Source organism: Emydura macquarii, unplaced genomic scaffold (assembly GCF_026122565.2).
Source record: "Emydura macquarii macquarii isolate MOO-44397 ecotype Brisbane River unplaced genomic scaffold, CSIRO-AGI_Emac_v2 contig_1390, whole genome shotgun sequence".
Lineage (NCBI taxonomy): Eukaryota > Metazoa > Chordata > Testudines > Chelidae > Emydura > Emydura macquarii.
In genome coordinates, this window is record NW_027131527.1 from 2786101 (window position 1) to 2808904 (window position 22804).

General features: G+C 39.4%; 1 protein-coding gene across 3 annotated transcripts in view; it reads right to left on the reverse strand.

Annotated features, from left to right (window-relative positions):
- Positions 1–22804, reverse strand: part of OGDHL (oxoglutarate dehydrogenase L) — a 98089-nt gene that overhangs the window by 22531 nt on the left and 52754 nt on the right. For all 3 annotated transcript variants that reach the window (XM_067552470.1, XM_067552469.1, XM_067552472.1), the window contains exons 14-16: positions 22394–22522; positions 18487–18637; positions 11391–11518 (exon numbers count right to left, since the gene is read on the reverse strand). In XM_067552470.1, the coding sequence (XP_067408571.1) occupies positions 11391–11518; positions 18487–18637; positions 22394–22522 (408 nt within the window). The remainder of the gene's footprint in view (positions 1–11390; positions 11519–18486; positions 18638–22393; positions 22523–22804) is intronic.

Consider the following 22804-nt stretch of genomic DNA (forward strand, 5'->3'; position numbering starts at 1 on the left):
TCTAATACTCTTGTGTGTCAAGAACTAGATTAGGACTTAAAAATAAAAAGAAACTGAAAACACTGCAAAAATACATTAAGAACCAGATGACAGCAGCACGTTGAACTTCCCATGTAGGACTATTTCATTTTTAAAGTCATCAGCAGCTGGTTATGGACTAGGTCAAGTAGGACCAATACACGATTAACTTCCACTGAAACAAACCCTTTCCCTTTGTTTAGCTTTTAATCTGTTTTTTAATTTAACCACTTACATTACTCTGTCAATTTTCTGCTAATCTCTTTTTAGATCATGAAGTCCTACAGAAACAAAGGGACTGCAAGAATACACTAATGAAATTACAGAAGCACCTAGATGCTCAAAAAGAAGTTTGAGGTCCCAATGTGCAAGGTGCTGTACATACACATAAAAAGAGACAGTTCTTTCATGAAAGAGTTTATAATCTAAATGGACAAGGCTGACAAAGGGTGGAAGGAAATCTCCACTTTATCGATTGAGAACTGAGATTACCATTGGTAAAAGATTATGAGACTTGTCCAAGGTCACACAGGAAGTTTGTACAGAGCTGGGATTTGAACCTAGATCGTTTGAGTCCCAGTGCAGTGCTTTAACCACAAGAACATCCTCTTGCAACATTTCACTTGATTTTTTTAAAGTTACAGTTAGTATAAACTAAAGATATTTACTCCTAAACTTTGAAAGGACACTGCTGCAGTCTGCAAGTCTGTCCTTCCTCCTGGGAGGATCAGTATATACACTCCTGGTGAATGCATAGAACAACTTGAATGTGTTTATTGGGGGAGAAGAGGGAGATCCTAAAAATTTATTCTTTTATACATGAGTATATACTTTTTGTATCCACTTTTGTAGAGTGACTTTTTATGCACAGTTCCTATAGAAATTCTATTCCAGATGTTTGGACCCATCTTGATGAAAGAAAGTTGGTGAACCACTACATCCCTGTGGTGCTGAACTCTGAACGGCCCATCCATGACTCCAGCAGATGCTCTTGTTCTCTTCTTGCCAAAAAAAGGCTGAAGGCTCAGAAGGATTGGCTTTTTGCTCCAACTCCATGTGCTTGGATAATCCTAGTTGCCCCCAACAATTTTATCTTCCAAAAGACATTTTAAACCTCAGCTCCCCTTTTCTCTAGGATATTGTTGTCTCCAAGACCATTCAAAGAGCGTAACGCCTGTATAACTTCTTCACTGCAAGTTCCCAAAGGTATTTACAAAATAGATTTCCCCAGATAGGTTTGAATCCCATTCTAATTTTAAACAAACATTAAGAGACTATTTCTGCTGATTGGGTGACATGGTTGAGAACATACGCAATATGGCTAATTTGTTCAAGGCTTATTTGCACATATGCTGCACTCTGCTAGGACAGGGGTAGTCTAACTTTCAGTTGAGACATAAAACTGAGGTCCTGACCACTTGTGGTCATCAACCAATAGAGGACACTTCTAATAACCATAGGGAGCTTAACCCTGTCCCCTGGCCAAAATTTTGAACCAGGTAATTATGGTCTGCATACCAATATTATCCTTTAATTTCAAATGAATATGGCACCGTTCTTTACATGCTGTCCTAAACTGTTATTTAATGTAGCTGTGCACCACTAAACACATTGTATTGTACCCCAGAAAGAGCTGTGTGAAGGGATGGATCAAGTGATCCCAACACATCTCCTTTACCAGGCTCTCAGGGGCACTGGGTGAGGCTTATTCATTTTAGTGATTGTAAAGGGGTTTGAGATCCTCAGATGAAAGGCAAGTTAGAATTGCAAGTTATTAGTTCTGTTCCTGCTGTGTGTGCTCTATCAATCTTTCTTTTGTCAGTATGGCAGTGATAGGGGGTAGTGTTAAGCAAAGTGTCAACTTGCACAACCCATTCTGTATTCCCCCCCACAGCAGTTTGCATGACTGCCACAAGAACTGGTGTCTTTCAAGTAACAAAAATAAGGCTCCAGCTTAATTCAATATGATTTTCAAGTGTCTTAAGGCATGAAAATTAAAATAATCTAGCCAGTGTTTTTGAGATGGCCACACATGATTTATTAGTCTGATGTCAGTTAGAGGAAATCCATAAGGAAAGGCTTGCTGCTATATTTTAAAGAAATGTAACCCTGGGGACTGGGATTGGGATACACAAGCTCTCTTTTAAATCATTAACTTGAATACAGCCCACAGAGCCAGTGAAATCATTAACATCTCTTGGTTTCCGAGTCATGGAAATGCTGATGACCAAGAAGTGGGGGAATCCTCCTTATGCCCTCCATCAGCCCCACTATATGACCCTGTAAGAACCTGGCCTTCACTTTTTACATTGTCTATCTAATTTCTTGCTGCAGTTTTAGTTGGATAATGATACTTGCTACCTCTTCATCTACAAAAAATGGTGTAGTGCTGCCCTGGTAACACCACTGCCATAATTCCAGCTCAGAGATGTCTCCATATTAGTGGTAAGATCATTATTATTACATAAATACAATCTTTACTTAGAGATCATTCATGATGAAAAGCACTGTGGACTTTTAGAATATTACTGTTGAAAGGATTTTTAATTGTTCACTAGGAACTAGGGCTGTCAATCGCAGTTAATTCAAGTGATTAATTCAAAACAAATTAACTCGATTAAAAAATTAATCGTGATTAATCGCAGTTTTAATTGCACTGTTAAACAATAATAGAATACCAATTCAAATTTATTATAAATATTTGTTTTTCTACATTTTAAAATATATTGATATCAGTTACAACACAGAATACGAAGTGTATAGTGCTCATTTTATATTGTTTTTTATTACAAATATTTGCACTGTAAAAAAGATAATAAAATAGTATTTTTCAGTTCACCTCATACAAGTACTCTCTTTATCGTGAAATTGTAACTTATAAATGTAGATTTTTTTTTGCGCTACATAATTGCACTCAAACAAAACAATGTAAAACTTTAGAACTTACAAGTCCAGTCAGCCCTACTTCTTGTTCAGCCAATCACTAAGACAAACAAGTTTGTTTGCATTTACAGGAGATATTGCTGCCCGCTTCTTATTTACAATGTCACCTGAAAATGAGAACAGGCATTCACATGGCACTTTTGTAGTCGGCATTGCAAGATATTTACATACCAGATATGCTAAACATCTGTATGCCCCTTCATACTTTGACCATTCCAGAGGACATGCTTCCATGCTGATGATAGGTTCTGCTCAATAATGATAAAAAGCAGTGCGGACTGATGCACATTTATTTTCATCATCTGAGTCAGATGCCATCAACAGAAAGTTGATTTCTTTTTTGGTGGCTCGGGTGCTGTAGTTTCCTCATTGGATTGTTTTTCTTTTAAGACTTCTGACAGCATGTTCCACACCCTCTCAGATCCCTCATTCCTCTCAGATTTTGGAAGGCACTTCAGATTCTTAAACCTTGGGTCGAGTGCTGTAGCTATCTTTAGAAATCTCACATTAGTACCTTCTTTGTGTTTTGTCAAATCTGCGTGAAAGTGTTCTTAAATCGAACAACATGTGCTGGGTTGTCATCCGAGACTGCCATTTAACACAAAATGTATGACTGAAGGCAGGTAAAACCATGGAACAGGAGACATACAATTCTCCCCCAAGGAGTTCAGTCACAAATTTAATTTTTTTTAAGTGTCATCAGCATGGAAGAATGTCCTCTGGAATGGTGGTTGAAGCATGAAGGGGCATATGAATGTTTAGCATATCAGGCACATAAATATCTTGCAATATCAGCTACAGAAGTGCAATGCGAACGTCTGCTCTCACTTTTAGGTGACATTGTAAATAAGAAGCAGGCAGCATTATCTCCCCTAAATGCAAACAAACTTGTTTATCTTAGTGATTGGCTGAACAAGAAGTAGGACTGAATGGACTTGTAGGCTCTAAAGTTTTACATTGTTTTATTTTTGAGTGCAGTTCTGTAAAAAAAATAATTCTACATTTGTAAGTTGCACTTTCATGATAAAGAGATTCCATTACTTGTATGAGGTGAACTGAAAAATACTATTTCTTTTATTTATTTTTTACAGTGCAAATATTTGTAATAAAAAATATAAAATGAGCACTGTATACTTTGTATTCTGTGTTGTAATTGAAATCAATATATTAGAAAATGTAGAAAACATCCAAAAATATTTAAATAAATGGTATTCTATTATTGTTTAACAGTGCCATTAAAACTGTGATTAATCACAATTATTTTTTTATCTCACGATTAATCGTGATTGATTTTTTTAATAATTTAACAGCCCTACTACGAACAAAATAGTTCAGAAAGCCTAACCACCAGCATTATTCCAAATCACAAGATGAATTCAAACCTTTAAAACTTCCAAAAAAGTTTAAAATCAACAGATATATATTTTTCCTTTCTTCCTCACCTTTCCCAGTCAACCATAAAACCATGCTCAACTCCACCTCCAGGCCTAAGAAGGTCCAGTAGTCTCTGCTGGTCCATCCGTTATCTTCAAATCACATGTGTCTGGGAGTTCCCTGTTTTCCCAACGTAAGGCAACAATCTACTCAGCATTGGTGAGGCCTGAGCTGGAGCATCATGTACAGTTCTGGACACCACACTTCAGTAAAGATGGAACAAATCAGAGCAAGTCCAGAGGAGAGCAACAAAAAGTTTTAGAAAACTTGACCGATGAGGAAAGATTAAACTGGGCATATTTAATCTTGAGAAAAGACGATTGGGGAGAGATTTGATAAGTCTTCAAATATATTAAGGGCTGTTATAAAAAGAGGATGGTGACTGATTGCTCTCCATGTCCACTGAAGGTAGGACAAGAAGTAATTAGCTTAATCTGAAGCAAAGGAGATTTTGGTTAGATATTAGGAAAAACTTTCAAACTATAAGGATAGCTAAGCAATGGAACAGGCTTTGAAGGGAGCTTGTGGAATCCTTGTCCTTGGAGGTTTTAAGAACACCTTAGACAAACATCTGTCAGGGATGGTCTGAGTGTGCTGGCCCTGCCTCAGTGGAGGGGACTGGACTACATAAGACCTCTGAAGGTCTCTTCCAGCCCTGCATTTCTAGGATTCTGTGACTCGGAGGCACCTGAGATCTTGGGAAAGTCCTAGAATTCATGAAGTCAGTATCCAGTCAGAGCTCAACAAAGAGAGCCGCACACCCCTAAGGAGATTATTATCAATAGAACGCCTGTCGGAGGTTCAAGAGAAAGAAGAAAGATGGGAGTTTACAAAATAACATTTAAAGTAATAAATTAATATGTATTAGTAGGCTGAGTGGGTATAAGGGACATGTAAATTACATCTGCTCTCTTCCTCCATTAAGATGTCCAGATAAACTGGTGAAACTACATTCTGGCTTTCTGCTCAATACCTTCACAGAGCAACTCAGTTATGCTTCCAGACTTCCCTATTGCTGCAGATTATTCAGTTTCAGCTAACACACTATTTTTATGAGACTAAGTGAATTGCAATAGTCCAGCTGTAACTAAAACAATACACCCAGGTTAATATAATAGTAATGACTAGCTCTTGTATGTGCTTTTCATCTTTAGACCTCAAAGTGCTTTAAAAAGAAGGTTACCATTATCATCATATTATTACCATAAACTGACAGAGCCAGACGGGTACCCAGAAGTCACCTACTACAGGACAGACCCAACAAAGAAAACAACAGAACACCACTGGCCATCCCCTACAGTCCCCAGCTAAAAATCTCTACTACACCTCATTAAGGATCTACAACCTATCCTAGCAGATGATCCTTCACTTGATCAAGCTGTGGGAGGCAGACGTATCCTTGCTTACAGACAGCCCCCCAAACAAACACTCACCAGCAACCATACACCATACAAAAAGAACACTAACCCAGGTACATACCCCTGCAACAAACCCCATTGCCAGCTCTGCCCCACATCGACTCCAGTGACACCATCACAGGCCCTAACCACATCAGCCACCCCATCAGGAGCTCATTCACCTGCACATCTACTAATGTAATATATGCCATCATGTGCCAGCAATGCCCCTCTGCCATGTACATTGGTCAAACCAGACTGTCACTATGCAAAAGAATAAATGGACACAAATCAGACAAAAAATAATAACATTCATAAACCAGTCGGAGAGCATGTCTATCTTCCAGGACACTCTGTAGCTGACTTGAAAGTTGCCATACTTCTACAAAAAACTTCAAAAACACTTCAGTGAGAAACTGCAGAGCTGGAACTCATATGCAAACTCAACACAATCAGACTGGGTCTGAATAGGGGCTTGTAATGGCTATCTCATTACAAGAAGTAATTGTCACTGTTCACACATTCTCACCTTCTAATCAATGGTTGTGAATAGGCCTCAACTACTTCCCCATTGTTGTTTAACCTTGGATATGTATATATAACCTGCCTTTTGATTCCTATTTCTTGCATCTGAAGAAGTGGGTTACAGCCCATGAAAACTTATGCCTACAAAAATTAAATTTGTTAGTCTTTAAAGTGCTACCGGACTCTTGGATTTTTTTTTTTTTTGTGGGTTTTTTTTTTTTATTATCTCAGTTTTACAGATGGGGACATGAGGCACTGGGAGGGACGTTACTTGCCCAAGCTCAAGTAGCAAACTAGTGGCAGAGCCAGGAATTGAACCCACATACCTCCAAAACTCACCTATCCACCAGGCTATTCTGTAACAAACAAAACATAAGAACAGTAGTACAGCATGCAACCCCTAAACATACACACCGCTCAGGTTGCATGTGAAAACAAATATTTTTTTAAAATGCAAGGTAACTAGACTGCTCTGGTTTTATCATTGAGGCAAATCAATCTCATCAGAGTATCATTTTATTGGAACGATTATACCCCAGGTGCTCGTAACAGGCACAGCAATAACTTGGTGCAGAGCTCATAGCTCTGAACAGGTGCCAGCTCTTTGCTTCTTCACCTGACAGGGAAACAATCTGTGGTTTTGTCATGCAGGGCTATTTCAATCCATTCTTACTTAATGAGGTCTAATCCACAGAAGCTAAGGGAATTCCTAAAATGATTCTGAGTTACTGCATGTTTACGCAGTCACAAATTAAATTCATAATCTTAACTTCTTTTCCATTCATAGCCACACTGCAATATTAGAAACTTCCAGGACCACCACTCCAAAACTTCTTGAACAGTGTTGTGTGTGTAGTAAGGATAACAGGAGAACAAAAAAAAATTCTGCTCCTCTTTTCACTGTCTGCTCTTGAAGTGGCAAACCCTCAGATTGGGAAGGTTTGCATTTCTCCCCACCATCTCTGTATTCAAAACATGACAGTCCAGAAAGGAGAAGTCACTTACTACTCTGCATAGAAGCCCTCTTTCCCACCATTTTCCAATAATCAAACAAAAATACTGCAGAAACAACTGACACCCAAACCAGCAGCCTGCATGAGTTACACCAAAATAAGTTTCCACTTAATAATTTGTATCAGTTTAACACACCGATTTAAATTGGGGCAACTTTCCCATATAGACAAGGCCTTAGTTTGGGGGCACAAATACGATGATGATGAGCAAGATACAATATATCTGTCTTGATAGATACTTCTCAAGTTGCAGTAGGACTGAGTAAATAAGTACTGGGTAGATATTGTATATGGTAAATAGATAGACTAGAATATTTAATCCTGTGTCTGTGCAATTTGTTGTTGTTGAGTTTTTCGGTTTTTGTCCCCACACTGTCTTTGACTGTTGATGTTTATTTTTTTAAATGGTACAAAAAAAGTTTCATTTGAATATTAACCTTTGAAACAGGCTCTTTAAAGTTTCAAAAACACATACGATTAACACGGAAAGGTTCCTATTTCTAGCCCTATACAACTATGTAGATATAAACTGGAACTAGGTGTTGCTTTCTCTCTTGAGAAAGAATCTATTCCTTGTGTACAAAGCTTCCTGACCTCTTGAAAGTTATGACATTGTGTTCATAAACTATCCATTCAAAAAAAAAATCCCTTAAAAATGTTACTGGCAAAATGGATTATAATGATAATAAATTATGTTTGATCAAAGTTCTTAATAAAAGAGGTAAACATCCATTTGGAGCTCTCTCATTTAAGAACACTCTCTCAACAAACACAATTTGCAAAGGTAAACATTTCCAATAGCCATGATACATGGTAAATGTTAACAAAATTCAAGTCATTACAGCTAAAAGAAAGAGGGTGAGGACTTCATTATATTAAAATTTTAAACCCACTTCACATAGAAGGTGGTATTTTTAATTTAAAAAAGATTAGAAAATCTGGTTTGTCACACTCATCCACTGTAAATTATTCTGTCCATTTTGTTTCATTTATTGCCTGAGAATGCCACAGCTGTGGATTTTTAAAATTATGTTATTTGAAAATATTAACAATATTAATCTGTACCTATATAGTACCCTTCATCTATATATATTTAAGAGGACTGTGGAGAAAAATTAGAAAAGGAGCCCCATAATTGTTTCCTTGCTGCATTTACACTCTGGAAATATCAGATTTGAATGGTTACATCATACAAGGCTGTACTCAGACTCTCTCAGCCTAGATGAGGGAAGAAGCCATGCCAATTAAAAAAAATATTGCTTTGGGTGCCCCCCCCTTTTTTTTATTTTTTTTATGTGGTATAAAACAACATCAAGAGGCCAGGGGGATAAAAATGTTGGGACCAACTTTATGTTTCATAAAGGATCAGGATAGGCAATATCATTTTCCAATTTTACTTCATAATGCTTTACAAATTCAATTTAAGGCTCACAATGTCCTGCCAGATATATTTAAGCATTAGAGCTGAGCCAAATTTCAGAAGCAGACATTTGGCTAAGTATTTGTGAATTTATTTTAAAAATACCATGAACACTTACCTAGCTGCAGAATTTAAATTAGTGCACTGATTTAAAACACACGCAGGATTTAAAAAGAGAGAGACACCAAAAAAAAAAAAAAAAACCAAAGGGAATTGCAAAACAGTTTATCCCATATGAAATTCTACGCTCTTGTCCACCTCAAGTAAGTATCAATATACCCATTTTACAGAGGGACAAACTGAGGCACAGAATGAAGAAGTGTCCCGTACTTGCTCATACACCAAGTCAGGTGAAGAACATAGAAGACCCAAGGAACCCCAACTCCTAGGTCTAGGCTCTGACCATACTGCCTCGCTCCATCTGAATTTAACACTGTCAACAGTACAACCTAAATGACATACATATATTAAAATTCAATCCTCTAGATGTTTATACAGCTAAATAGCCATATAACAGGATACTAATCTTATTGCAAGCCACTGTAATCTATTAACTTTTCATTTTTTCCCTTTTGCTTTCATTTGAGTTGTAAAATGGATATGTAATAGTTCTTCATTATTTATCCCGAGAGTCAATGAAACTTCTTGATATCTTATTAAACATATCAGTTTTATTTTGTGCACCACATATCCTCTTGCCACCCATAGCTTGTCTGAGTGAGGTCATCCATTCACCCCCAGCTGAAGGTGACATCTGTCCAGTGCCAAAGTATAATTTGATTCCCTATGATTAATGCCATTTCTAACAGATTTGTGATCTCAATATATGTAGTGCATTTGGAATAGCACTCAATACACACAAGATTGGAACAGGTTTTCATACCTGTATTCCAAGGCATCCTTGATTTTACTCCTAGCACTACCTCTCATCCTACTTGTTAATAAATTTGCAAAGCCACATTATATAGCTAAAGTCCCTCTTTAGCAAGTGTATAATGTCAATAGAACTCCACAGCTCTATGATGTAGAGATGGTGTATTTTCAAAGGTGCCAGTATAGGAGACGGAACATTCTAAACCATTTTAATGTTCATTTTGAATCTGTTCCACAGGGGTAGCCATGTTAGTCTGTATACAGCAAAAACAACGAGAATCCTGTAGCACTTTAAAGACTAACAAATTTCTGCAGTCTTTAAAGTGCTACAGGACTCTCGTTATTTTGAATCTGATTACTTTACAAATCTTTTCCTCGTAACCTTTGCTGATGAATTTCTGCATGTGCTGCCCCACATCCTTCTCCTAAAATAGATTTTAAATATAATGACTTTCAGCCATTACCATTAGTATTTAACAGGAAATTGTATAAGACAGGTGCCGGTATGTTTCAGCTCTATGCTTTAGTGTTCAACGTAAACTACTCTCCAGTAGGATTTCTGAATTTGCACCCCATTTCTCCTCCTCCCTCCCCCCACCATCCACAATTAGGTTTTAAACAGCTGACAGGAACAGTGGTGGGGAGGAAGGGGGAAGGAAGCATTTTTACAGTAGGTGTGTAATGATGCTCCAGTTTGAGCAGATCTGTATGCATGATATGTAGGCATGGTCATCATATTCTCAAAACTGGGAGGAAAAAATAAAAATAAAAGGTGAATCTTTTCCAGTCCATTTTACATATTTTAGTGTCTTTTGTTTAAAAGGACAACAGACCAAATCACGGTCTATTACCGAAGGGCAGAATTTGGCTTAGGATCTATATAATAAGATTCCAGGATTGTCATTCTGTTATTCTGAAGCCTAGAAGGTCTGTTGAGTCAGTGTTAATTGATGAAAATAGCTACAAGCATGGTTGAGATCTCTATGTTTAGAATACAACCAGGTCCAATAATCACTGGATTTCACAGTCTGTTACTGTCCAGTTTATAAATTCTCTGCCATTTTGACTTTACCAATTATATCCATGAGGTGTACAGCTACAGCAAGCTCTATGCTGTGCCAAGAGACCTAGACCACCGTGATATCAGCGATAACTCAACCAATCACCACCCTTATGCTGCAGCTAATTTGCATGCAACAACTGCATTGGCTGAGAGAGAGAGAGAGACAGCACAGATGGTGGATTACTAGGCCCTCTCCCACACCAGTCCAATAGCAACTCAGCTATTAGTAGCTCAGCTACTAGTTGTAACAATAATTTTAAAATCCCACTTTAATCACAGAAGGACAAATTTTAATAAAATTACTAAGGTATTTTCGACAAACAACATTTTTCAGGGAGTTCAATAAAAAGAAAAAACTGATTACCAGTCATAAAATTTCATTTTCATGCCCTCACCCTGCACTTTTTGGTTCCCACTAGAATGGAAGCAGAAGTGCTAAGATACAACAAAAACAGCTTTTCATTGTATTTCCAGCCTGACCAGCTGCAGGCAGTGCCAGAAATCTGAGGGAAGAGCTAAGAGGCTTGTATAACTCAGATAAGATTCTGAGATCTCATCGGAACAGAACCTCTCAATATGTGCAGGTTCAATCTAAATTTACAATCTAAACAAAACTGCTCCTAATTAGCAGTCATCAATTACCAGATCTCATTTGAGACCTCTTACTGCATAAGAAAACTTCCCAGGTGTTTTCTCAGACTTACCTAAAACGCCATACTCTGAAAGGGAGCTATTGCACACAGTGTAGGGGGCTTGCTGCTCCCAGAGATGATTCATGGGAACACATGTCCTCTTGTCAACTTCTTGATCATGGAGTACATGGTGGCGATGGCTACAAAGAGATGTAGATACAAATGATTATTTATCTATGTTTTTTCATATGTTCCCATATATTATCTTAAACCTTAGAAACTATGTCCTGGGAACTGTGAAACTACCCCTTTTATACACCATTGTAACTCCCGTCTGAATTCCAGAAGTACCACTATACAAAAGGACAAAGTACTGTGTTCACATGAAAATGAATGTTCTTTCACTGGCTATTCAGAGTTGGTTCTATTACACCCAAGGGATTAAGAAGTTGTGAAAATACATCAGCATTACTGCAGTTTTTGCTAAAAATATTTGTAAATGTAGTAAAAATGTAAGATCTTTTACAGTTAATACTCAGTTTTTAAAATAGTATTATGCCTTCTCGATCAGATAGAATACTGTAGTTTTGTTGCTGGGCAATGTAGAGGTTAGATTGGTATATATTTCTGCATGCCACACAATACAAAAGATGGAAACCATTGCACAAAGGGTAGCCATTTAACAAATTACAGTCAGCTGTGAAATTCTATTACTCCTCTCCCTAAGATGACAGTGGTTTGTCTTTTTACAGCAAAATTTTACCTATTGAGTATTTTTAAGGACCAAGACTTAGAACAGTTGCATCCTCTTCCTCACTTTCCACTATCATTCCCACCTTTTACAGCTCTCCAGAACTTCATTAATCAGCATTAGAATGGTGCACTAAGGAACATTATCAAAACAGAGATGACTGAAGTAATTACTGTAATCCATTAACTCCCTGAGCAAGACTAACTGAGTGAATCACACCAATATGTTCAGCTCTACAACCACTAAGGTAAGGAAGGCTGTTACACTGATAATAGCTATTATGTGCTGTGTAGCTGATGATGCTGAACAAATTAGGGACAGACTTTTTCTGTAGTCCCCTCTGTTCTAATGCATCTTAGCAAAACAGCTCTCAAATCTATATAGAAATTAATTAATAGCATAAGATCAGGGATAGGCAGGATTATTGAAGAGCAACAGTAAAAACGGGGGGAGGGGAGAGAAGGAGGGCGGGGGGAAAAGGAGGAGGGGATAGCTCTGAGGCAGAACTCCTTTCTTGATGCTACCTCCCCTCCACATCCCTCAAATCCACAAGGGGAAAATAAAACTAAAACATGGTCCACTTTTGGGAAGACAGTTAAGTTCCCCAGTAGATGTTGGCTAGAGTAAGCATAGTTGGAGAGCCACCTCATCAGAATTATACACACACACACACACACACACAAAATCACATCTTGATGTGGCACTGACCCACACACACACACAAAATCACATCTTGATGTGGCACCCCCACACACACACACACACACAATCACATCTTGATGTGGCACTGACCCTTGGCAGTCTCTCTGTGACTCATCGTGCTGATGCAGATTCAGGTTTCCCCTCACCTCACCCTGTTCTCCCCCCATTCCTAGGTGCTGGAAGAGAAAGGGACTGCACTTGTTCCTGTAGCAATATCCAGCTGCCTTTCTACTGCTAATTATAAATAATATGGAGTGCTGAGGTGGGAAGTAAAAGACTCATCATAAATTCCAATCTCAGAGGATAGAATAGCTGATCTGCGTTTTTACTAGCGAAAGAACTAATGGGATAGTGTCTCCAGAGAAGAAACAAGACTCTTAAAATTAACATAATGGGGATCCTTCGTGGAGGCTTCTGGATACGGAACAGCACCCTGTATCTTGCTCCAGTTCCCTGACTAGTCTCTGCTGCCCAGTGTCACCACAAAGATCTGTCTGAGTCCTGGTGTGAACCAAACGAACAGTCATGGAAAGTACTGCAGACTACACTACAGCTAACATTTTAGGAGACTACATGATAGCAAAGATTATAGTAAACAACTGCCCTAATGTTCTCATTACAGTAGCACAGTACTTCTAGCACTTCTAAAATACTAATTGCTTATCCCTTTCAAATTTGAAACACTGGATTTTTAGGTTGAAGCAAGGGTACAGGAGATATAATGCTCATTCCTCAGTCTCTTGTAGAGGGGCTTGTTCCAATATCAGTGCATGGGAATTCTGAGAAATTCTGTTAATGATTATGTGTGTTACACACATTTATTATTACACATCAGGTTCCATAATTTTCACTCAACAGCAGACAATATTTATTTAAAAACTACAGTCTTTTAGATGTGCCTCCATCCTGAGCAAATGTTTCTGCCTCATTCCCTTTCTGAAATCAGTCTGAATATTACATGTTAAGCCTTACAAATTTCTACAGGGATTTTTTTTTCTACTTTTAAAATACCATTGTTTGATATACTATGGCCTACCCTGATTTTTTAGAGCACTTTCCAATTTCATTCCTTGTTGTCCAGCTGGTTCCTAACCAATTAAAATTGAGATATATAGTCATTCGACTCTAGCAAAAGCACTTGGCAGATCCTTCAGACTGCTGCAAGCAAACATGAACTTAACAATAAAGCAAGAGCAGGATACTATAAATCAAACAGTTATGATTATGGAAGGCTTCAGTTCAACTCCACAAGCATTTATCTTATTCCATTTTTACTCATTTTCCAAAAGGCTGATCAATTTAGGTGATCAATAAATTCCAGAGCTATAATCAGACAGCATAGGAACCTCTTGTTAACCTAGCTAGTTTAAATGGCTTCTCTTCAGTGGCATGTGGTTTTGTGTGTTCCCTATAGCTATGTCTACACTGCAGCTAGAAGTGTGGCTCCCAGTGCAGGTGCACAGACTCATGCTAGCTCAGGAATTGCAGTTGGATCCATGGGATCAGGTGAGCTTGGACTCAGGTGGCTAGCCCAAACTGCTGCCCATGATACGACATCAATATTGCTACTTTTAGCTCACTACCCGAGTCTGTCTACTCCACACTGAGAATCGCACCAGACAGCTACAAAGTAGACATATATCCTATATAGCCATGCAGCCACTAAGTTATTTACTTCCTTACACCTACATTGAAATCAGGCTGTTTGCTCTAAAAATAAAACTTGAAAAGAAAATTCTCCCAAAAGCCATATGAGAGAATCAAGATTTTGAGGAAACTGTGTTGCCTCATTGCAGGTCTATGGAAGAATGCTACTATATTAATCAATCCTTACTTTAGGAGAATGGACTAATGGCTCGATTCTATGAAGTCCAGAGCATCCTTAACTCCTACCTGAATTTAATGAGAGCTGAGGATGCTGAGCATCTCCCAGGATGTGCTGAGCAGCATACAGCAAAAGACTCTAACACGGAAGCTAAGAAGAAAAAAATCTACTGAAAGTATCTCTTCTTTTAAAATGCTTGTCCCAATGATTCTGCTAAAATGGCAATAAAAGATGAAGGGGGAGAAGAAAGCCTCAAAGGTTTGATACTAAATGAAGTTAAGCAGAAACTTGGAGCTTCATGCCAGAAGGAAACGGGCTAACAGACCAAATTGGTTCATCATGAGCTACTATAGGCAATTACAATGAAACATAGGGCAGCTGCTAGTTCATCCACTACCAGCAATGGGCTTCGCATCAAAGGATTCAATTAAATACATCATTAAGATTTTACTTCACTGAGAGTCAGGTCGGGATAGGGGCACCACTTATATTTTGTCAAGCGATCAAATTCTGTATTCGTTCATGTTTAAGGCCTTGTATAAAACATGGTTTCACAGACTGCATAGAAATACCTAAGTTAGCCCAATACCGTGATCATTCCAACAGTAGGGAGGCATTAGTGGTAATACCCACTTCTGTCTTCTCGTTGTTGGGAAAAAAAATCATAGTATTGAGCTAATTCAACTGATTGTGGGTATCACTACTTGCCATCATCCATCTGGCTCAGCTTCAGCCTACATCACTGCTTCCTGTCCATTCGGATGGTCAGTGGGGAGAGAGGGGAGGCCATGACAACAGGTAGTGATTAGGAGCTGCACCCCAGCTTGCCCTACAGCAGCTCCCAGCAGGCATGGGAGAGACAGCACTTGAACCATAAGAATGATCTTGCTCCCTCTTGTCTAATGACATAGTGCAGAGCTACAGTATTGTCTGTCTGCATTTGTGTTGTGGATCCCTGAAGAGGAGGCAGGAATTCTGTGTGTGCCAGGTGGATGGCTCAGAGCTTTAAAACTGTTGTATGAAGGTGAGCTTCCCGAGAGGACCACAAGCCTGAATTGGAAGCTCATATAACGCCCCACTTCTGAGTGGAGACCTCTGTCACCGGAGTCTTGGCAGGTAGAGATACTAAGAAGGGTACTGTATTGCACATCTGAGGAGATTCTTCCACCAGTTTAAATGAGGAAAGGGTTCCTTGGAGATCATGACCACCAAATGCATGTGGTGTTTCTTGGGTAGGTACAGATTTCAACCACCCTTGTCTCCAGAGAGTAGGTGAAGTCTGACATGCTGTGTAAAAAGTGCATGAGGTCACAGAAATATAAGGTATCTTTTCACTGATGTTCGTGGGTGGGCTTGGTGTGGGTTGACGAGACTTACTCTGGTATGAAATCTCTGCTGTGGGAGATAAGCTTTGCTGTCCTGGAGCCTAACCCCACTCCTATGAGCTACACTCTGAATCTGAGTCTGTGTCGATTTCTCTCTCTTCACTTAAGGGTACGCTTGGATCCCTTGTCTCTTTAGATGAACTACCAGAACTGCTGAATTCTCTTGATGCTGTGGAAAAAGACCAAAGAGTAGGACCCTGTACTGGTAGAGAGATGTGCCTACCAGGAATCTGAGGTATTTGCTATGGGACAGATGGATTGATATAAGGAAATAAGCCTCTTGCAGCAAGCCAGCCCTGAAGATCCAAAAAGGGGATTACAGAGCCTAGAGTCACCATCCTGACGTGGAAATGTCGAATGAGTATGTTGAGATGTCAAAGGTCCAGGATGGGCTGCAAATCCCCTTTCTCCTTTTGAATAAGAAAAAAAAATAGGACTAAAAGTCTCTACTCCAACGTTCCATTGCTCCAATTTGTAGAAGGGATCTACTTGTTTTAACAGTCATAAGAAGGGCACCCAAAAAGGGATACAGAAAGTAGGGAAGGGGTGGGAAGGCAATGGAACTGAATAGGATCTCTCTTGCTTATGATCTTCAGGATCCACCAGTCTGAGGTAATCCTAGCCCAACCTTTCTGATAATTAAATACAGCTGTCCAGGGGTGGAGGAAGTGGTGTAAGAATGCAAAAAATTCTCTGATGTTTCTATCAAGTTCTTGATGATGATATCAAACCTGCTGCCAGGTGGAAGCCCCAAACTGTGAGGCAGCGGAAAAGACAGACGAGGGTTCTTCATGATGAAATATCTGTCTCTTCCTCAGTGGCTCTGAGGTCCTCTGTAGCTGGTGGTAACAACAGATATAGAAGTATTGTCTAAAGAGACTTCTGCTGGGGTAATCACTTACTCCTTGGGGTTGGGACACAGAGATCCTGTAACAAGGTGCTTGGAGGGCCAGGAGGCCTACTTGGTGCACATGACCTAAGGGCGAGGTGCCTCAGTCTTTTAGGTGGTGGAGCAGGGTGACCAATTCCCTCCCTCTCCACTGTGTCCCAGCCCAGGACCCCGTGTGAGTCAACCCTTCATATGGAGGCTAGCAGATGAATGCACACTGTGCCAAGAGATCCAATGTTGTTAGGTTCTTCTCTTGGTATGGACTTTGGAGGTCCCTGGTGTCTTGATCACTCCTGCACAACAGCCACTGTGTTTGAAGTGATAGACTGAGCTATACTCCAGGATGTGTCCCTTTCCCATGCAGTGGAGGCATCAGGAATGTTCATTGTTAATAAGTATAGAAGCATCATGTGCGGGGGAGGTCTCAAATCCTGGAGATTTAGCCTCTGCCATGTTGCCAACCCCTCCCTACCTCAGTACAAGGGGAAACGATTTAGCCTAACTGAAGGTTATCTAAGGAAAAATGATCTATTTTATATATATTTTTGCTAATGGATGACTAACTATATAAACCACCTACTTACCTAACTATATAACTATAGTTCTGACTAACACTAGCAAAGTACACAGAGAAAGAGTGGACACCACAGAGGTTCCGCCATGCTGCTATGGGCAGTAAGGAGGAATTGAGGGACAATTGAGCATGCTCTGCCCTTTATGCCCTTGAGGAGGGCAACTACCATCATGTCAAGGACTCCCCGATCTACTTTTCCATTTTCCCGGCCTCTCCCCCTCGACCAAATTGCAAATCTCAGCCTGGATCTCCAACATCCCCACCTAGATGTCATGCCATCAACTTAAACTCCTTTTACCCCATACTATCCAGGCTGTGTCCAAAACTTACGATTTCTGCCTTCAAAAAATTTCTGTGATGCATCCTATTCTTTCTAATTAGAAAGACAAAACTCAAAGCCTCATTACTTCTCATTTTAATTACTGAAACCACTCTCTCTCTCTCCAGTCTCCCTAGCTACTCTCTCCAAACCATTCAAAATATAGCCGTTAAAATCACTTTCCTCACCCCACTGCTCCAACTATGCCACACTCAAGTCACCTGTCCTCAGGTACAAACCCATTCGTAACTCCGCCCCTCCCTGCTTTTCCATTAGTTTCTTATTGCATAGCTTCCTCTGTCAGTTTGTCCCATAACTATCTGCGTCTCCTTCCACAATGTCTTAATGCACAAACACCCTCCCACACCACAGCCACCACCTTCTCCACAGTCAAACCCCATTTTACTATTCACTTCTGCTATGACACCTGTAAGAAATTAAGCAAGTTATCAATGGTTAATTTGGGGGTGGGAGCATGCAAGGATAGTGGACATTCCTTTAGTGAGAAAAATGCAAATCCATATAAAAGTTGTATACATTGGATTGTACCCATTGCACTCCCCTCGCCCGTAGTATGGAACTTGTCTTTTCAGTTAGCATATGGCTTATGCACCTGTTTTCCACAGGGAAGATCTTGTAATTTTTTCAGTCTCTAAATTGCATGGAAATTTACATGCAGTTTTTCATCCACTAGTATTTGGCAGCAGCCAAAGTGGTACTCACCTAAAAGTGCCTCTTTCCACATCCTGCCCACTCAGTCTGACATGGATCCCTTCTTTCAGCAAAGATCCAAAAGCCATGTATTCTGCCAAGGCCCAGTCTACAACTCTGTTCTTGGTCATTTCCAATCGGCCTTTCAAGATCCGAGAAAGCCCTATATTGGGGTAACAGTTGGGAATTGGTGAGGCTAGTTGACAAAGGTTTCACAGCCACCTCTTATTATATCTTATGATTCTCTCTCTGCCTTGAGAATACAGAGGATAAACCAGGAAAATGTGTCAAGGTTGAATAGTTACTCCCACAGTTAGGTGCTGACCCACTGTTCTTGGCAAATCTAGACCAGCAGCAGCACAAATTAAAAAACACACAGATCCTAATACATCCAAGAACACACAAATATACTTAAAATACAGCTCAAAGAGAGGGGAATAGAAATAGCTAGCTTCTCAGACAACATCTGACAGAATCAAGACTTGATAATATTAAACTACAACAGTTATTTATATCATGATTTAGCAACAGGAAATAAGGTCAGATACAGAGTTTGCCATGAAGATCATTGTGCAGCAATACAAACAACTTTTAAAAATATATTTGGTACTATTTTGCGGAAGACTGAAATTAAGAGACTGGAGTTGGTTGGTTCTGTTTTTAGATTTTACACTAGTAGGCTTGTCTCCATACCAACTTTTGTTTACTTTGAAATGGATATGGATACTCAGTTAGCCTATGGTTTATGCACCAGCTGCTTTCCACAGGGAAGATCTTGTTATTTCTTCAGTCTTTACAATTGCATGGAAATTTTAAATAAAAAAAGAGCACAAGGTGCAACATCAGGGACTTTCACAGAAAACAAAACTGAAAACTCCATATATCAGTGTACATCAAATTATGAGAATACAAGCCTTGCAAACAGAGCGTCACCCTGCCTCCATACTGATGCTGTTGCTAAATCCTGCCATTTGCCCCCTTTACAACACCTCCAAAATCCCTCCTCTGCCTCTCCCCATTCCTAGCACAAAAAACCCTTGACAAAGGTACCTCACATTTCAATTATTACAACTTTCTCATTTCCACAATCCCTTGATTCTTTCCTCTTTAGCCTGCCTTGAATCTGTCCAAAATGTTCAATAAAATCATCTACCTTGTCCATTTATCCAACCTTTTCCAGCCCCACTTCAGATTCCTTCACTAGCTTCCCAACACTCATCCTCATCATCTAAGTTGTGTACATTTAGCTGCCACTTCCACTCCACACTAGTCTCTCTTCATTTGACCCTTGCCTCTGCCCAGGTTACCTAACTAACTACTCCTTTCACCACCACCACCTCACTCCAACTTGTCCTTCATGAAGCCGCATTCACCTGAAACCGCCTTTACAGACTCAGTCGACCAGTTTTCAATTCACTCTTCCTTCAAACCACAGCTTTTCCAAATGTCAATATCCTCCCTAACAAACAAGTGTTCCCTACTCCAGATGATCAAGTGCTCTATTTCACCACTCACAATTATATACCTTTTTCTCACTTTCCAGCCCATGCCACTAATTAGTACACTGTTTCTTTACGCTCCCATCTCTTTGCAGAGGGTTCTTGTCTTTAGACATCTCTAAAGCACAATATTGATGCTGTACAAATAAACATAACATGCCTTCTCACCAAGAGAGACCCAAATTGTACTGATATAGATTTTACAAGAAATCTGTATGTTAAACATCGCAAACGATTATTGCAGATGTATCTGAGGACTGACTGCTACACTGTGTGCAATAGGAGTATCCTTCCTGATTGGTAATTGTAGTTAGATTTAGACAAATTATTTACGTTAATTAAATGCCACTTGAACACAAACACTGAAAATGTTTAATTGAAAGCATAGCCATAACATCATCTTCTGAATTTTAATCACATAAAACACACCCAGCCAATAAACTCAAGATTCAGTCACCAAAAATTACTTCAAATCTTAAACAGCTCATCTGGTGGTTTACGATTAGTGCACTATAATGGGGCACTTGGGATTCAGGTTCAGGAATGAACCTCCCCAAATCAGAGACTTGCACAATAAAGTTCTATCAATCTGTGCAAGGCAGAACCACAACCTGGCCACTTGCTACAACCACAGCTACTGCCAGACAATCTGAGCAGTGGCATTTCTCTGGAAAAAGAGGAAGGTATTCACTGTTGCTTTTGTTCCAGAGATAAAACATGGACACGTACCTTCATGGAGCGCCTCCCGTTTTAACTCCCTAAGCCCTCTCCTTCTCCATCTGTTCTGGTGGCCTTTTGAATCACCTGAAAGAGTTCTGTGGACCATAGTTTGGGCACTGCTGCCTACAGCTCTATCCACACTAAGAGTTATGGGTATACAAGCAGAGGAATCACACCCCTAGCTTGTAGTATCCACAGCTTTAGAGGAATACCATCCCATAGAAAAATAGAAAGCTATGTTACGGTTTGATACATGTCACTTAGAGATGTCAAGGATTGATCAGGTTATTGAAAGAGGCATGTCCTTCATTTTTATTAGACTGTGTACAATCAACACCTAAAATTAATCTTCCAGTAATGTTAATTTAAAACTAATCAAAGTGTCACAGCAATTCAGAGCCTCTTGCATAAATGCACACCAAACTTTTCAAGATAATACAGTGATTGCTGCAATAAACATGCTAATAATAATTAGGGATCCCCTTACCACCACTTGTTACATTTAATACTCCTGAAGGAAAATGGATACATCGAAGGTCCTATGCAGTTGCTGATATTGAGTGGTTGCAGGATGGATATTGACATTTCATTTTTTTAAAGGGTGGGTATAGAGGGGAAGAAGATTTTCTAGGGAGGATCCTATGCTGAAAACAGCCCTCTCACTCAGGTGAACTCCCTTCACCTGATATGGACCAGGTGAATGAGGGTTACTGTGTCAGGTGGTTCCATTTTTCCCCACAGACTGAGTATACTGCCTCTCTAGTGCCTTCAGATTCCAACAGCCCAGGAAGAAAGAAATTATGCTCAGAACTTTGGAGTGCTAGCACAGACCACTATCCATTGAGCTAGTCATATGTTTAACTTTTAATGGTTATAGTTACCAGTTCAGAATTAAGCCCCTTGATGCCCAGGGTTAAGATATTTTTCACAAAGCACTTGACTCTCAGTAGCAGGACTTATGTAATCACTGGACTACAAAGTGTGATTGTCTGCCCACAAGCTGAAAGAAAGTCTGACCAAACTTCCCCACACTAAGCAGAATACAATTATATGCCATTTAGTTGTACTAGAAATATGCTTTGAAACAAGCAGTATTGTCTGACTGGCCTGAGCTAAGACCTTGTATGAAGACAAAGTTATTTACCCACAACAAAAGCATCATAAGGCATGGTCTCCACAATCATAACTGTGCCTTTACTATTATAAAAACATGCTGGGATCTAGAACACTCATTTCAGGAAGGAAGTTAGATTTGTACTTGTAGTACAGACATCTTTTTATAGTATGCATTAAAGAATACAAGCACGTGTCCACCTGCACAACTGAAGACACACATACATTGCACAGCCAGAAAAGAACAGTTGCCTAGATTAGTCTGGGTAGTTACAGTCTTACCCTCTTCGTTAAGAAACATTTAACCAGCTGCATGTTACATGTTTTCACCTCCCTCCATATTACAAGACCACAGAGAAAAGGAATTTACTTTAATGAGGTAAGGAGAGAGTGCTATGATAACAAATTAATACTAATTCTTGATGGAGAATATGTGAACTGTGAAGACAGGTCATCAGTTCCTTCCTCCCCTTTATCAATACACCTCAGAAGAGCAACCACCCAGCAACTGAGGTGTGGAAACAAACAAAGCAATGACAAAGAAAGCAATGTCTGAACTTTCAAAAATAACAGAGAATCCAGCTGACCTCCATGTATTTTGAAACCCTCAAGGGGCACAGAGCTAGCTCCATTGCCAATATGGTTCAGCATGTCTTCTGGGATGCCGGTTGGAGGACAAGTCATGCTCTTTGGTTCTCCATCCAAATTAAAGAACCCTGGAAGGAGAAATTTTTATAAGACATTGTGGATGAATGGAGGCTCCTAATTATTAAGAGAACTTCTACATTATCTGCAATAAAAATAAAAACAAGAATTTTACTGTTAAAAGAAACTCTTAAAATGTCCTAATGTTTTCAACAGTCAAAAGTCATTTCCACACCTTTAAATTAGGAAATTGATTATTTTCAGGCCCTATACGAAACAATACTTGATCTCATGTGCACATGATGGCTCTTTAGTTTGCTGTTTTACTTTCACGCACTGAGAGTGAAATTCAA